We start from the raw sequence: 16,469 nt of genomic DNA, 5'->3' as shown, positions 1-16,469 counted from the left end.
GCAGCGGCTGCCTCTGCCGCCTCGGCGGCAGCGGCTGCAGCAGCAGCAGCGGTCTGGGCGACGGTGGCGGCGGTGGCGACCACCTGGCGGAGTTGGCTGGAGCTTCGTGGTCGCCGACGAGTCATGGGAAAGGGGAAGTGGAAGACGGGTAGGAGAGGAGCGCGCGGGGTGAGTTTAAATAGCGTTACACTCTTCTTCTGGCTTCTGGAACCTACTAGAAGCTTCGCACCATCCTACAGGCAACCGACTTGAGTTGAGTTACACTCTTCTTCCGGCTTCTGGAACCTACTAGAAGCTTCGCACCATCCTACAGGCAACCGACTTGAGTTGAGTTACACTCTTCTTCCGGCTTCTGGAACCTACTAAAAGCTTCGCACCATCCTACAGGCAACTCACTTGAGTTGAGTTCGAGCCAGTTCGGAGTTGAGTTGAGTGCATATCTTCAGTGTCGATCGCTGCCGTAGCTGTAGGCTCAAAACTTCTTTAGAGAACGTAGTGATAACCAAAGATACGTATCTAAACATACCAAGGAAGAAGAGGATGATGAAATCAATCGTTAAAAGGGTAAGTCTGAAAGATTGACCCTGACGATGAGATTCCTGGTGTAGCAATTTTAGTGACTGGCCATAAACTTCTATGGAGGAGGAGACTTCGCAGCAGGAAGTGCAAGGCTAGCTATAAATACGCCAACGACGCTGCAGAGCTTGAGGCCTCATTTGGCGTGGAAGAGGAAGAGGAAGAAGAAGGTCTCAGCTAATTAAACCTGTTCAAACATAGTTAGCTAGAGGATTAATCATTTCACAGAAATAATTACATTCGTGGAGAAATTAAGCTAATTAATTAAGGTTCGAATTATCAATTGTATTTTATATATTTTCATAGATCTTATATATTAATTAATTAGTTGAGAATATATGGCTGACTTGGTAGGTAAGGAGTCTTTTTATTCACCAACAAAAAATTGTAGGCTTCTATGATGTATGTTGGTCCACATCTTTTGTCCTGTAATCATTGAATTCTGATATATTTTTTTCCTTAATTATTTAATTATGAGAAGGATTAATTAATAGTTTAATTAAAGCTAAACAATTACAAAATTGAGTAATGCTACTTTAGGATTTGACTTATTCGTCTAGATAGTTTAATGCACTAAGAATAGATATATAGTTTAATGTCATCTATTCTTGCAATATTCATGATCATCATATATATTTTGACATTGAAGATTAATTAATTAATATTATTATTATAATTATTTCGTTCTAGTTGTATTGAGCATGGTTGAGAATATAAACATCAAAGATCACTTCTGATATATATTAATTAGAAAAGACTTTGAAAAAAAAATAAAAGAAAAAAGTTTCTGAAGTAATTAAAAGACGGCTTCAGATTGGTCAAAGTCTGAATTTTATGTCAAAGGCAAACTAGTCAAAGCACCTCTCTCTTGAAATGAAAAACATCTTCTTATACCTTCTTTCATCAGCACCTACGTGCATATACAAGTAGTTCTCTTCACATAAGATCTCTTCCGCCTTAGAGAAGTATCTTCAAGAGCTAGCAATCGATGGCGGCCGGAGGAGGAGGAGAAGTCAGCCGGTCGATGGAGGAGACGCCGACATGGGCCGTGGCCGTCGTGTGCTTGGTCATCGTCGTCATCTCTATACTAATTGAGCATGCCATCCACCTCCTCGGCAAGGTATATAATTAAGCTTCCTTGCTTGTTTCTAAGTCTACGAGCAGAGCTGATCCTTTGGCCTGATGTACTGGGATTCTTAATTGCGTCTCGCAGTGGCTGCAAAAGAGTCATAAACGAGCACTCTACGAGGCACTGGAGAAGATCAAATCTGGTATGGAATTGATTCCAGACCATCATCTCTCCAATAATATTGCAGCAGAGCTGAAGCGATTGATTCTGATGTTGTTGTTTAATTGGCAGAATTGATGCTGATGGGGTTCATATCCTTTCTGCTAACGGTCTTACAGAGCAGCATCTCGAAGATTTGTGTGCCCATGAGCGTCGGCAACTCATGGCACCCGTGCAGCCCCTCAGAAGAGGAAGACATCACTGAACATTTGGAGGATCCCGACGAGAACACTGGAGGACGACGAAGGCTTCTGCAGACTGCTGGTTCTGTCCGTGCCTTCAGACGAGTTTTGGCCGCAGGGGGGTCGTCAGATACCTGCCCAGAGGCAAGTAGACTGAGTTCGGTACTGGCTAATGTTCATATTTCAGAGATCGATCCTTTGTGTTCATCATCAAGTTCTTAAAACGTGCAGGGGAAAGTGGCTTTGATTTCTGGTGAAGCCATCAATCAGCTTCATATCTTTATCTTCGTGTTGGTGTCTCCCATGTCCTCTACTGCATCTGCACGTTGGCTTTTGGTCGACTCAAGGTAAACAAGTGCATGTTTATTCGAAGAGAGAATTTGCAGAAACACATACTTATTTGAGTATTGTGATGCAGATGCAAAATGTTTTTTCTTCTATTCTTTTTTTTTTTCTGTGAATTTATAATTGCAACAACAACACTTTAAATGCCTAAAATTAATGTTTGCAGATCATTGTCATGGTCGGAACAAAATTTCAAGTAATTATCACAAAGATGGCAATACAGATCATGGAACGTGGAGATGTCGTTAAGGGCGTTCCAGTTGTTCAACCTCGAGACAATCTGTTCTGGTTCAATCGCACAGGCCTTCTCCTCTTCCTTATTCACTTCGTCATATTTCAGGTGAATTTTAACTCCAAGTCTCTCTCTCTCTCTCAATAGCAAATTAAATAATGGTCTTAATTTGCTCTGCAGAATGCATTTCAGCTGGCCTTCTTTGCCTGGAGTTGGGCGTGAGAAACAAAAGCCTCTTCTTTTAATTAAACTTAAGTTGTTCAAGATTACAAATCTAAATTCTCCTTGCTTGGATCGATGGCAGTACGAATTCGGCTACCCTTCATGCTTCCACAAGCGAATCGAAGATATTAGAATTCGCATCTCCATGGGGTTAGTGATCTCCAAACCTGTAAATGAGTTACAATGACTGACAGCGTGAGCTTCTGATACATGTTTTCCTTTGTGCAGCATTCTCATTCAGGTCTTGTGCAGCTATGTGACACTGCCTCTGTATGCATTGGTGACGCAGGTATATAGATCTTGATTTAATTAGTATAATCACAAAGCTCACCCAACGTAAACTCATATCGATCTTCTACAGATGGGGACGAACCTGAAGCCTACTATTTTCAGCGAGAGGGTGGCCACTGCTCTGAGGAAATGGTGTAGAATACCAGAAATTGGAGGGCTAAACCCGTTAACCCGATAACCCAAACCCGTTAGGAATTCTTAAAAAAAACAAAGCAAAAAGAGGAGTCGCGATTTCTGCCGGTTGGAAATCACGGAGGACAGGGGTTAAGGGAGGAGGAGGCGGCACGGGCTTATCGAAAACCAACCCTAACCCTAGCGCCGCTGCCTCCTCTCTCGGGTGTCTCTGCTTGTGTTTTGGCCGCCGCCTTTGCTCGTCGACCGCTGTCGTCGCACACGAGGAAGAGGCGAAAGGGGAAAACTCTACTCGGGTGTGCGGTTGAGGAGAAGAGGAAACCGCCGCATTCTTCTATTCTTCTACCTCTTTCGCTGGCTCGCGAAGCTCTGTCGGCTTCGTCTGGTTGCGTGGATTTGCTTGGAGGGGAAGGGAGTGACAAGAAGACCTAGCCGCCGCCTCCCTCGCCGGTGAACAAGTGCTAGGCTTCAAAGCAAGGTAAGATTTCGTGGTTGCTATTTAGTTCGTGGGATTGTTGGCTTCGTTTGTAACTTTGAGTCTTCAACTTTTAGTGCTAGCCTTCAAAACCAAGTGCCAATGCAATCACTCAAGTCTCGAGCTTTCAAGTCCACTGAACTTCTTCTAAGCTCCAAGCTTCATCTAAATAAAGCAATTAATACTATCGTGCATTATATTTAAGGCATTTTTTTCTCAAATTTAAAGGTGGCAATGATATAGGACCTCAAAAAACCCTAGAAAAGATGCCCCTTAATGAATTGGACGTGTAGATATACAACGATCCAACCCAACAACCAATGTTTTCGGTTTGCTACCCATTTGAGGAATAAGCTTCGTAAATTCGCCATTGCTAGGTCTCAAACTCCAACTGCTTGGTCTGTCATTGACAGGCTTAATTATCGCAACATGCCCTCTGGGAGTGATTCCTAAGCTTAACTTAATCAAGCTCTCTTGAGTCCATTATATATGGAGGATTAGATATGTTAAATCTAAGTGATTCACTTATAAAAACGCAAGAATGCTAAATAAAATTATAGCATATAATTTATTTAGAATCCTAGCATATGACTCAAGTGTCAAAATGGCCAGATTTGGGCTTGGTTTGGCCTTAGTAGACCTGTTTTTAGTGTGTGGAGCCTAACCTGACCCAACCTGTCAAAAGCGCATGGCGATTGAAAGACCGAATTGAACTGGCGAAAGCTCATTAATGAAATAGAAGACGATGCAATTTTTTTAGATAATTTAATTTATCAATATTTCCAACACAATTTAATTAACCACTAAATGACTTTATTCAATCAAATTTAACTTAATTGAATCAAAAACTTTTGTTTCTTCCCAAAACATAATCTTGGACTTAGGGAAGAAGTTTGACCAAAGCGTGCTTTGGTTTTTAGAGGTCCAACAATAAGTTAATGGTATAATTAAAGAATGATAGAATTTAGCTGAATATATAAGAAGAAAGGCTTTTGGTATCCAATTTTAAAAAAAAAAGACTGAAAGAATTACAAGCACTGGGAAGTTATGGTTTCAGTACCCATGTATATGTTATCAGCCCAAAGGACGGTGTAAAGAAGAAGGCAGGCGAGAGAACAGATCCATTTAGGTGGATGATCAATGGTTTCTCAACATTTGCAAATCAATGTTCTGAGACGCATTACTCGGGGAGTTTCACAACATGTGGTTTTATCTGATAATTCTGTTTTGTGTGTGTGTGTGTTCACATGTTGTTCAAAAACAAATAACATGCTCTTCAACAAGTAAAACTCAACCTTTTGTAATAAATAAGTTTTGAGTAGTGTTTTAACAGAAACACTTCTTCAGTCTTTTATGTAATACAATTGAAATTTCTCAGTTCACTCGATGAGATTTAATATCTTCGAAAGACTTGGCATAAGGGAATGCTTTATGAAAGATATCTAAGAGAAGAAGTATTATTTGCAGGAAATTGTGACTGGATTCAGCTTTTGAAGAAGATGGTGAGAAATACGTCGGTGTTTACCTCTCACATGATATGTAGTTTCAAAAGGCTCAGTGATCAAAGCAATCTACAAGCTCTTCATATATGATCAACTACGTGCCGAGCACATGAAGGTGACAAAAAGTTCTAGAATAACTGATATTCATAATACAGGAGTTGTTTTTACCTGGACTTTTTAACGGAGTTATTTATCATTTTATCTTCGTGTTTTTATGAAGGCGAAGAGTATTTCCATACCAAATCTCTTGATGGGTTTTGTTGTAAAGTTGCATTGAACAAGTTCAACAGTTTAAAATCTGGTCTACTTGTCAACGATTGTTGCATTTTTGGAGCTGACGTTTTGGAGGCTTTCGAATGCAAATTAGACAAAGAGGGAATTACTGAATCCTTGTCCCTAAACGACGACATAACTCCTCGTTTATATACTTGGGTAATCAAGGATGTTTCCAAATCGAACGTGAAACTAAACTCAATCGTTTTCTGCAGGCGGCTACAACTGGTATTCCATTACTCGTTCTTAATTGGATCATTGTTTAAGTAAGCTAAGATTTAAGATATAATTATTCGTTAACTTTGATTTCGATATGTCTAGGAGTATCTCGGTCTATCCAAACTTAGACAAATACAAAGACTTCCTTGCTTTTTTCTTGAACCTCGACAATGCGGCTAATCTTGCTTCAAAGACTAGAGTCTATGTGAAGTTTTGCTTTCGCTTGTTTGATCAACACAATGAAAAGCACTGGAAGAATACAGGTTTTGACAATTTGATTGCTCTCCCTTGCTAGGCTACAACTTGATCAATCAATCATCTGTTTGTGTTTTCTTTTTTTTTATAGCGAAAAATTTGTTCTCATCTGGGAGTAACGGTTGGGGATGGGCAAAATTCTTAAGCTGGAAAGATGTACAAGATCCATCTAGAGGATTTCTTTGCAACGAGACATGCATCATTGAAGCAGCCGTTGTGGTTCTTGGATTGGACACCTTGCTTGAAGAAGAGCCAAAAGAATTTCGAGTTATCCTAAGATTTTGTCTGTTCGTTCTTTGCAAGTCCATGTATCAAGGGTACTGCCTAAAACAACACTCAATAGTTCTTAAATCCATCGAAACATCAAGTGATTTAAAATACTACAGTTTCCATAATATTTCCAATTATGACTTTGGCCTTCTGCTCTAATTAGTTAGATTATCTTGATGTGAAATGTTGTTTGTAAATAATATAGTACACACCACATTATCTCCCAATGACACTTAGGATGTCACTTTAATCTTTTGAACCCACTTAGTATTGTGTAATCATCAAGTTAAAATACATGATCATAGGACTTGTTGACTCTTTTGGACAGTCAACTACTTAGTCGTCTAATAGATCATGCATTACTAGGTAATTCCTCATCCGATGATTTATAAGCATTTTTAAGAGTGTAACAATTTGAGGCTTGAGTGGGTCTACAAATTAAAAATTTTTCACCAATTAAATCCTAAATAGCGTATCTACTACCTAAACAATCGCCACATTATTACAATTTACATGCTTAAATTATAAAATAAAATTATAACACACAATCACTTAAAGCTCTCATAATTAACTAACTTAAAGTCTTGATCTCCTAATCTTAACCTCTTCAGATGAATCCATTACGAAGGATTATATAGTTTGAATCTAAGAGATTCAATTATATAAATGCAAGAGTTAATGTCAAATAAAATGGCATATCTAATTGATGAAAACTTCTCATCACTAAAGCATTGCGAAATGTACTCTACATTTAAGGCTCACATAATTACCGTGTAAATGCAAACTACTCTATCAGGGTATATCTCCATGCAAGATTTTTAGAATGATTTGCGAAATTAAAAAGTTGTATAAAAATTTGAATCATCGTGGACATGAGATTTGAAAATTTTAATTTAAGAGTAATAGTGACAATTCAAAGTTATTTTTCTTTCTAAATTAATATCATATTGGTGGTGTGAGTGATAATTAAATACTAATGAGATTTGAAATTTATATGGAGGTTTTTTTAATTATAAAGAGAATAATAAATTTTTATGTATTTGAAATTATAAAAAAAATCATTGAAAACTCTAAGGAAGATATCTTTATAAGAATTCATTGCGACTTATCTTTATAAGATATTTCTATTTTCAAGTCCATGTTTAACGTATGTCTTAAAAACAACCACAAGTTAATAAATGCAATGGATCATCACATGATTCAAAATACCAAAGGTGCCTTAAAATATATATGCTATCGATCCTTAATATTTCCAATTATGCTTCTTTGCTTAGTTGGGTTTAATCATCATAGATTCACAACATAATCTTAGTGTCGAATATAATATTAGCAAATAATATACCACTATAGCGAGAGCTAACAAAACAAAGAAAAGTTTTTTAGAATAATAAATGGAAAATAAAATAAAATTGCCGCCGCCAACAGATTTATATTACAGTCATGGTGATTTATCTTCCATTGCAAAGGATTATATATACTGAATGAATCTAAAAGATTCACTTATATAACTGCAAAAAAATAATCTATTAAAGTAATACTACCCGTGCAAATACACGTGGGAAAAGGATATTGAGGGTGTTGGCTTCTAGATGAGTAAAAATTCCAATAAATCGATCGAACCGACTGAATTAAAAAATTCGATTCAGTTATTTCAGAATTTTAGTTATTTTTTAAAAAAAAATTGATTAATTTGGTTAATTCAGTTTGGTTTCGATTTTAAAATATTTTATTCGGTTAAACCGAATTAATCAAATTTGAAAAATAATTTTTAAATTTTTAAATAAATAAATTTAGAATTCCTAATTAATTAGTAAAATTTTTGTAATATTTAAAAAATTCAGTTTATTCGGTTAATTCGGTCGAAAATCGAATTAATCGATAAAATATCGATTCAATTTGTTCGATTTTTATTAAAAAATTTAGTTGATTTAGTTGGTTCAAAAAAAATTCAATTTAATCGGTTTTTAATTAATTCGAATACTCAACCCTATTGGCTTCCATAAAAGGGGAGATTCATTTCCTATCATTGATGCATATCTTTGCTAGAGACTTTATTAAAAATTTAAAAGGTATATCATTAAGTGATTTAATTTATTAAACATTTAAAAGGGATAAAAAAAATATATAGTTGATAAGCGGATAACTTTGGAGAAATTTATCCGATCCCCTTATATAACCTAGCTCTAGGTTGTTTTTCCTGTTTCACATCCGTCGACTCTTCTCCTGTGATTGTTCTACACAAAACCTTCTTGGAGCTTTTCACAATCATTTTGAGAACTTGGCAACTTTAGCAATTTCATGGTATCCAATTCAAAAAACACAGTGAAAGAATTACAAGAACACGAAGTAATGGTTTTACCCAAATACTTTATCAAGGATGGTGGAGGGAAAAGGCAGGCGAGAGAACAGATCCATTTACTTGGATGATTGATGGTTTCTCAACAATTGCAAATCGAGGTGCTGCGTCATATTACTCGGGGAGTTTCACAGCCTGTGCTATTACGTGGTAATTCTGATTTTTTGTGTGTGTTGACATGTTGTTCTAAAACAAATCCATGATGTTCTTTAACAAGTGAAAATTAAGCTTTTGTAGTACTTAAGTTTTAAGTAGTTTTTTTACCAGACAAACATTACTTCAAAGTTTTTATTCAATACACTTGAAATTTCTCTGTTCATTCGATAAGATTAAAGATCTTTGAAAGACTTGGCATAACGGAATTCTTATGAAACGAAAGCTAAAAGAAGTGTTAATTGCAGGAAGTTGCGACTGCAATCAGTTTTAGAAGAAGGTGGGGAGAAATATGTCGGCCTTTACCTCTCACTTGATAATTCAGCTTCAAAAAACTCTCTGATTAAAGCAACCTATAAGCTCTTCATATATGATCAAATACAGGGGGAGCACATACAAAAGGAAGGTGACAATACATTTATAGTTCCACAATAATTGATCGTAATACTGGGAGTTTCTTGCTATTTTGCAACATATCTTTATATATTTCATAAAGGAAGGATAAATATATTTTTGTACTTGGACTTATTGGTGGAGTTATTCCTATATGTCATGTTATCTTCATTGTTTACGTAGGCGAAGACTATTTCCATAGCACATCCCTTGATGGATTTTGTTGTAAGATTGCATTAGACAAGTTCAACAGTGCAAAATCTGGACTACTTGTCAATGATTGTTGCATCTTTGGAGTTGATGTCTTGGAGGCTTCTGCATTCAAAATAGACAAAAGGCGAATAAGTGAATCCTTGTCGCTAAACAAAAAGCTGACTCCTCGAATATATACTTGGGAAATCAAGAATGTTTCCAAATCGAACATGGAACTAAACTCTGAAACTTTTGATGCTGGCGGCTACAACTGGTACTCTATTACTCGTTCTTATTTGGATCATTGTTTAAGTAAACTTTGAGCATATAAGAGATTTAAGACATAATATTTATTCATTCCGTTTGATTTTCAACATATCTAGGCGTATCTCGCTCTATCCAAACGTGGCTACATACAAAGACTTCCTTGGTGTTTTCTTGGACATGGAAAAATCTGCGAGTCTTGCTTCCAAGACAAGTGTCTATGTGGAGTATAGCTTTTGCTTGTTGGATCAACACAATGGCAAGCATTGGAAGCGTACAGGTATTGACATTAATTTCATTGCGCTCCCTTCCTATGCTACATCTTGATCAAGCAATCATCTGATCGTGTTTTCTTATATATTTTTTGTAGTGAAACATATGTTCTCGTCAGAGATTGACAGTTGCGGATGGCCCGAGTTCTTAAGCTGGAACGATGTACAAGATCCAACGAGAGGATTTCTTCTTGATGGTACATGCATCGTTGAAGCAACTGTCGTGGTTCTTGGAGTAGACACCATTGCTTGAACAAATAACTACTAGAATTCATTGCGACTTATCCTTATAAGATATTTCTCTTTTCATGTCCATATATCAAGCATATCTGAAAAAAAGTGAAATAATATATGTATGCTACCGTTAATATTTCCAATTATATAATCTATGCTTTAATTTGATAAATTTAATCATCATAGACTCGCAACGATATCTTAGTGTGCAAATATAGTATTGGCCCATAATGTTATGCACGAACCATATTATCTCACAACTACACTTTGGATTTGACAATAGAATCTTTCACTTCTACAATATTTTTTAGAACTGTGACCACTTTTGCACACTCTATAGACAATGATTATAAAATTAATATGAAACCATCAAGTTAAAACCCTTTTAGACAAGCGCATTAATATATGTATGCTGATGTTAATATTTCCAATTATGTAATCTCTGCTTAGTTAAATTTAATCATCATAGACTCAACTTACTCTTAGTGTGCAATTACTGTATTATCAAATAATTTAATGCACGAACCGTATTGTCTTACATTGATTTATTCCACCCACTATATTTTTTAAAGCTCTGATCTTTGCACTCTCTATCGTCAATGATCATCGAACTTCAATGACTCGATGCATAGTCAAGTAGCCAATGATTGTCAAAAGACTAATCAAATGTATTGTTTGTCTAGGTGATTCATTTGTCTATTGTCATTCTCTAGTCGATTAGCTAATAATTCCCCGTCACTTGATTTGCAGACCATTCTGTACCTCGCAAAAGTTTGAGACTTGAGCTGGTTGACAAATATGATTTAGGAATTTATCCTATAACTCAAGGCTTAGCTGATTCAACCTTAGGTAGCTTATTCAGTACCTAAACAATATCCACATTATTACAACTGTGTACATGCTCAAAAAAAAAAAAAAAAAAACAAGATTACACACTATGCAATCACTTAAAGCTCTCATAAGTTAAAAGTCTTCAACTCCTCCTCCGAATAACTTGCAAGTCCACTTATAAGTCCACTTAGCTCCCAAACAACTTGATTTGTGCCCACCAAGCTCCATATCAATAAGTCGATCCTTGGCCCACAAATGGACATGACTCGGTCAGAGCTAACGAAACAAAGAAAAGTTAGTTGGAACAATAAATGAAAAATAAAATAAAACTGCTGCCGGTAACATATTTATGCTATAGTGCCTTGTAGAAGATGAAACCAGAGCGATAATGAAAACTGAAAGATATGATGTCACCCAAATATGTTATCGACCCAAAGGAAGGTGGAGAGAAGAAGACAGGCGGAAGAACAGATCCATTTTGGTGGATGTTTCATGGTTTCTCAACCATTGCAAATCGAGGTGTTGATACGTATTACTCGAGGAGTTTCACAGCCTGTGGTTTTAACTGGTAATTCTGATTTTATTTATTTTGTGCGCGTGTTGACATGATGTTCTTCTAAAACAAATCACATGTTCTTCAAAAGAGAAAAAGGTTTTTATTCAATATGATTGAAATTTCTTGTTCATTCGATCAGATTTAAGATGTTTGAAAGATTTGGCATAAGAAAATTCTTTGTGAAAGATAGCTAAGAGAAGAACTATTAACTGCAGGAAGTGGCAAATCACATGCATGTCTAGGTATATCTCGCTGTATCCAAACTTAGCCATATACAAAGATGACCTTGGTGTTTTCTTAACCATGCACGATGCTACTAGTCTCGCTTCCAATACAGGTGTCTATGTGGAGTTTAGCCTTTGCTTGTTGGATCTGGATAATGCCAAGCACCGGAAGTATACAGGTTGTGACATTAATTTGATTGTGCTCCCTTCCTACGCTAGCTACACCTCGATCAAGCAATTATCTGATTTAGTTTAATTTTTTATTTATTTTGTAGCCAAAGCTTTGTTCTCATCAGCGACCTCCCTCAGTTTGGGATGGCGCAAGTTCTTAAGCTGGAAAGAAGTACAAGATCCATCTAGAGGATTTCTTCGCAACGATATATGCATCGTTGAAGCATCCGTTGTGGTCCTTGGAGTAAACACCATTGCTTGAACAAGAACCAAAATAAAAGAACTCATTGCCTAAGATTTTGTTTGTTCCTTCTTTCCAAGTCCATTAATTTTATCGACGAAAGAGCATGTCTGAGTAACAACCAATGCATAATTTAATTGAATGTAGATCCTACATCACAAATAAAGAGACATGCAAAAATCTTTTTCAGGCAATATCCTACCATTTTTTTATCAAAATTAATTAAAATTCCCAATATATTAATTAATTTATTGAATGTAGATCATATACAGGTTATTGTTACACGTATTATTTAAAATTGATGATTTTATCAATTGTTTTGGATGTAGAAATTATATGTGAAATTATGATATATTGTATATAAATTTAAAACCTAAAAAAATGTAGCATATGAATATATAAAATTATAGCATATGATTATATATATATAGAATTGTAAGTATTTAAGTCAAATTGGGTGAATTTAGATGGGCTTTGTTTGGACTTAGTTGACATCATTTTTAGCGTGTTGGGCCTAACCTGACCCAACCTGTCACTGGCACATGGGAATTGAAAGACCAAACTGGCCCAAACTCGTTAATGGCAGCATAGAAGCCCAGCAATTTTTCTAGGCAATTTAATTTATCAATTCCCAAGATAATTTAATTAAACACTTAATCACTTAATTCAGTCAAATTTAATTTAATTGAATTGAGATCTTGAATCAACTAGATATTTTGTTTCTTCCCAAAACATAATCTTGAACTTAATTAGGAACACTTTGACCAAAGCATGCTTTAGTTTTTAGAGCCCCAACAGGAAGTAAATAATAAATTAATGAACGATAGAATTTAGCTGAATATATATATATATATGAGAAGAAAGGCTTTTTTGTATCCAATTCAAAAAACACAGGTAAAGAATTATAAGAACTGAGGAATCGTTTGGTTGAGGATTATTTTTGATAACTTTGATTATCTGTTTAAGATTATCAATGATAACTTTATTTGATTTAGATTATTAATGATTCACAATTAAGTAATATAATATTATTACGACATCAGCAAAGTGAGTTATAACCATGAAATCTGATTACCTTGAAAGGGTAAAATATTTCATAATTCTGAAATTAACATAAAACTTTATAGAAAAATATTTTTCAATATTTATTTTTAAGATAAAAATATCTTTAAATTTTAATCAAATAACAATTTACCATTAACTCATTTTAAACTTGTCATTTGCAACTTGATTCCAAAACCCGCCGTCTCGCCCCTCTCGCATCTCCAAAACCCCAGCCGATCCGACCCTCTTCTCCGCTTTACAAATCGTCAAAACCCTAGCATGGTGATTTTTCTTTCATGGCTAAAGATTATATATACAGTCATGGAAATTCACTTATAACCGTACAAATACACATGGGAAAAAGGACATAAGAGTGCTGGCTCCCTCCCATAAAAGGGGAGATTTCCTACCATTAATGCATATCGTTTCTAGAGAGTTTTATTAAAAATTTAAAAGGTTTATAGTGATTTAATTTATTAATCATTTAAAAGGGATAAAAAAATATAGTTGATAAGCGGATAACCCTCGGAGAAATTTATCCCCTTAGGCTCTGTTTGGGAGGAGGTGAGGGAAAGGAAGAGAAGGGTAAGGAAGGGGAAATAGAATCTTGACTCTTGTTTGGGATGAAGTGAGTTAAGGAGGGGAAGGGGAGAGAAGGGTAAGTTTTCCCCTTGCATGTTCATAAATGGGCATAATTCCTTACACCCCAAATCGGGGTGTAAGGAAGGGGAAGCAAAATTTAAAAGTCATTTATTCCAATTTTACCCTTATATTAAAATATTAAATCTTTGTCACAAATTTCTTAGAAAATATAACTCAAGAGCGTTAACAAATTACATTACCCCAAATAAGGATATTTTTCTTAGAAATATTACGTAATATTTTCTTGGAATATTATGTTACCTTGTTTGTTTGGGAGCGAATAATTATTTTCAAATTATGTTATATCAAATTTAGGGTATTCCAAATTTGAGATAATTTTTTGGAATATTAAGTTACCGTATTTGTTTGGGAATGTTAATTTGTTACCCCAAATTAATTTCTTGGAATAGTTATTTTCAAATTATTATAGATTTATTTTAACAAATAAGGATATTTTTGTAATTTTATATATTTAACCTTCATTCCCTTTCCATTCCTCCCAAACAAGGAAAACATAAATACTTCTCTTCCCTTTCTTTTCCCTTCCTTCCCCTTCCGTTAATGAACCTTCCCTCACCCCATCCAAACATAGTGTCATATAACATCTAGGTTATTTTTCCTGTTTCACATCCGCCGACTCCTTCCTCCCCGCCAACTCTTCTCCTGTAAGAATGTTAGGATTTTGCTTTTGGCATCCATTTCATAAAAAAGTTATCGACTCAAAGGAAGGTGGAGAGAAGAAGGCAGGTGGGAGATCACATCCATTTTGGTGGACGATTGATGGTTTCTCAACCATTGTAAATCAACGTGCTGATAAGTATTACTCGAGGAATTTCACAGCCTATGGTTTTAACTGGTAATTCTGATTTTATTTTATTTTGTGTGTGTGTGCACGTGTTGACATGAGGTTCTTCTAAAACAAATCACATGTTCTTCAACAAGAGAAAAAGGCTTTTATTCAATACAATTGAAATATCTCTGTTCATTCGATCAGATTTAAGATCTTTGAAAGATTTGGCATAAGAAAATGCTTTGTGAAAGATATATAGCTAAGAGAAGAACTATTAACTCTGCAGGAAGTTGCAACTGGAAACAGATTTAGAAGAAGATGGTGAGAAATATCTTGGTCTTTGCCTCTCAAATGATGATGCAGCTTCAAGAGGCTCAGAGATCAAAACAATCTACAAACTCTTCGTATATGATCAACTTCATGGGGAGCACATACAGAAGGAAGGTGATGAGACATTTTAAGTTCCAGAATAATTGATCATAATATAGGAAGTTGCTTTTAATTACCTGGACTTGTTGGTGGAGTTATTTATCATGTAATTATCTTCATTTTTTTTATGTAGGCGAAGACTATTTCCATAGCAAATCCCTTGATGGATGTTGTTTTAAGGTTGCATTAAACAAGTTCGACAGTTCAAAATTTGGTCTACGTGTCAATGATCGTTGTATCTTTGGAGCTCAAGTCTTGCAGGCTTTTGCATCCAAATCAGACAAAGGAGTAATCCATGAATCCTTGTCCTTAAACAAAGACCTGACTCCTCGAATATATACTTGGGTATTCAAGGATGTTTCCAAATCGAACATGATACTGAAATCTGAAGCTTTTGCTGCAGGCGGCTACAACTGGTATTCCATTACTTGTTCTTTAATTGAATCATATATAGCTTTGAGCATATAAGATTTAAGATATAATTATTCGTTTCGTTTGATTTGATTTTCGACCTGTCTAGGCGTATCTTGCTGTATCCAAACTTAGCCACATACAAAGGCGTCCTTGGTGTTTTCTTGACCATGCACAATGCTACTAGTCTTGCTTCCAAGACAAGTGTCTACGTGGAGTATAGCCTTTGCTTGTTGGATCTACATAATGCCAAGCACTGGAAGCTTACAGGTTTTGACATTAATTTGATTGCGCTCCCTCCCATGCCTACGCTACACCTCGATCAAGCAATTATCTGATTGTGTTTAATTTTCTTTTTTATTTTGTAGACAAAGTTTTGTTCTCATCAGGGTTCAGTTGGGGATGGGGCGACTTCTTAAGCTGGGAAGAAGTACAAGATCCATCGAAAGGATTTCTTCGCAACGAGATATGCATCGTTGAAGCATCCGTTGTGATCCTTGGAGTAGACACCATTGCTTGAACAAAAACCAAAAGAACTCTCATTGCGACTTGTCCTAAGATTTTGTGTGTTCCTTCTTTGCAAGTACATTTTATCGAGCATGTCTAAATAACAACCATAATTTACTTAATGTAGATCCTGCATCACAAATAAAGAGACAAAAATCTTTTTCAGGCAATATCCTACAATTTTTATCAAAATTAATTAATTTTTCCAATGTATTAATTTATTGAATGTAGATCATATAAAGGCTGACGAGTGACGGTAGAACGAACAGAAGACATGTTCACAAAGGTTTTGAATTGCGACGCAGAAGTTCAGGATTTTTGGCGAAGAGTTTGCACGTGTGATCCGCGTGCACAATTTTATCGTCTACTGAGTGACACAGGGACTCAGAGAAATGTTGGCATCGGTTCGGATCCTCTGTGCCAATGAATTGTCTGTGCCCCTGTGCCTGCCACCAGGGACAAACTTATGGACGCGGAACTGACGTGAGAAAGCTTCA

The 16,469-nt window shown here is 35.8% G+C and overlaps 1 protein-coding gene and 3 pseudogenes across 1 annotated transcript; all 4 read left to right on the top strand.

Annotated features, from left to right (window-relative positions):
- Positions 1-1,564: 1,564 nt before the first annotated feature.
- LOC141823629 (MLO-like protein 12) lies at positions 1,565-3,314 on the top strand (annotated as a pseudogene).
- A 1,853-nt stretch (positions 3,315-5,167) lies between these two features.
- On the top strand, positions 5,168-6,421 carry LOC141823628 (uncharacterized; annotated as a pseudogene).
- A 2,190-nt stretch (positions 6,422-8,611) lies between these two features.
- On the top strand, positions 8,612-10,145 carry LOC141822695 (uncharacterized; annotated as a pseudogene).
- Positions 10,146-11,361: 1,216 nt separating this feature from the next.
- LOC141822694 (uncharacterized) lies at positions 11,362-15,985 on the top strand. Its single transcript, XM_074710032.1, has 5 exons — positions 11,362-11,525; positions 14,912-15,069; positions 15,188-15,470; positions 15,575-15,735; positions 15,834-15,985. Exons 1-5 carry the CDS (start codon positions 11,362-11,364, stop codon positions 15,983-15,985), a joined length of 918 nt encoding a protein of 305 aa, XP_074566133.1.
- The last annotated feature ends 484 nt before the right edge of the window (positions 15,986-16,469 follow it).

The sequence above is a fragment of the Curcuma longa genome, chromosome 3, assembly GCF_044706935.1.
Source record: "Curcuma longa cultivar G26 ecotype Majalengka, Jawa Barat chromosome 3, ITB_CL_G26_1.1, whole genome shotgun sequence".
Classification (NCBI taxonomy): domain Eukaryota; kingdom Viridiplantae; phylum Streptophyta; class Magnoliopsida; order Zingiberales; family Zingiberaceae; genus Curcuma; species Curcuma longa.
This window is presented reverse-complemented; position numbering and strand designations above follow the sequence as displayed.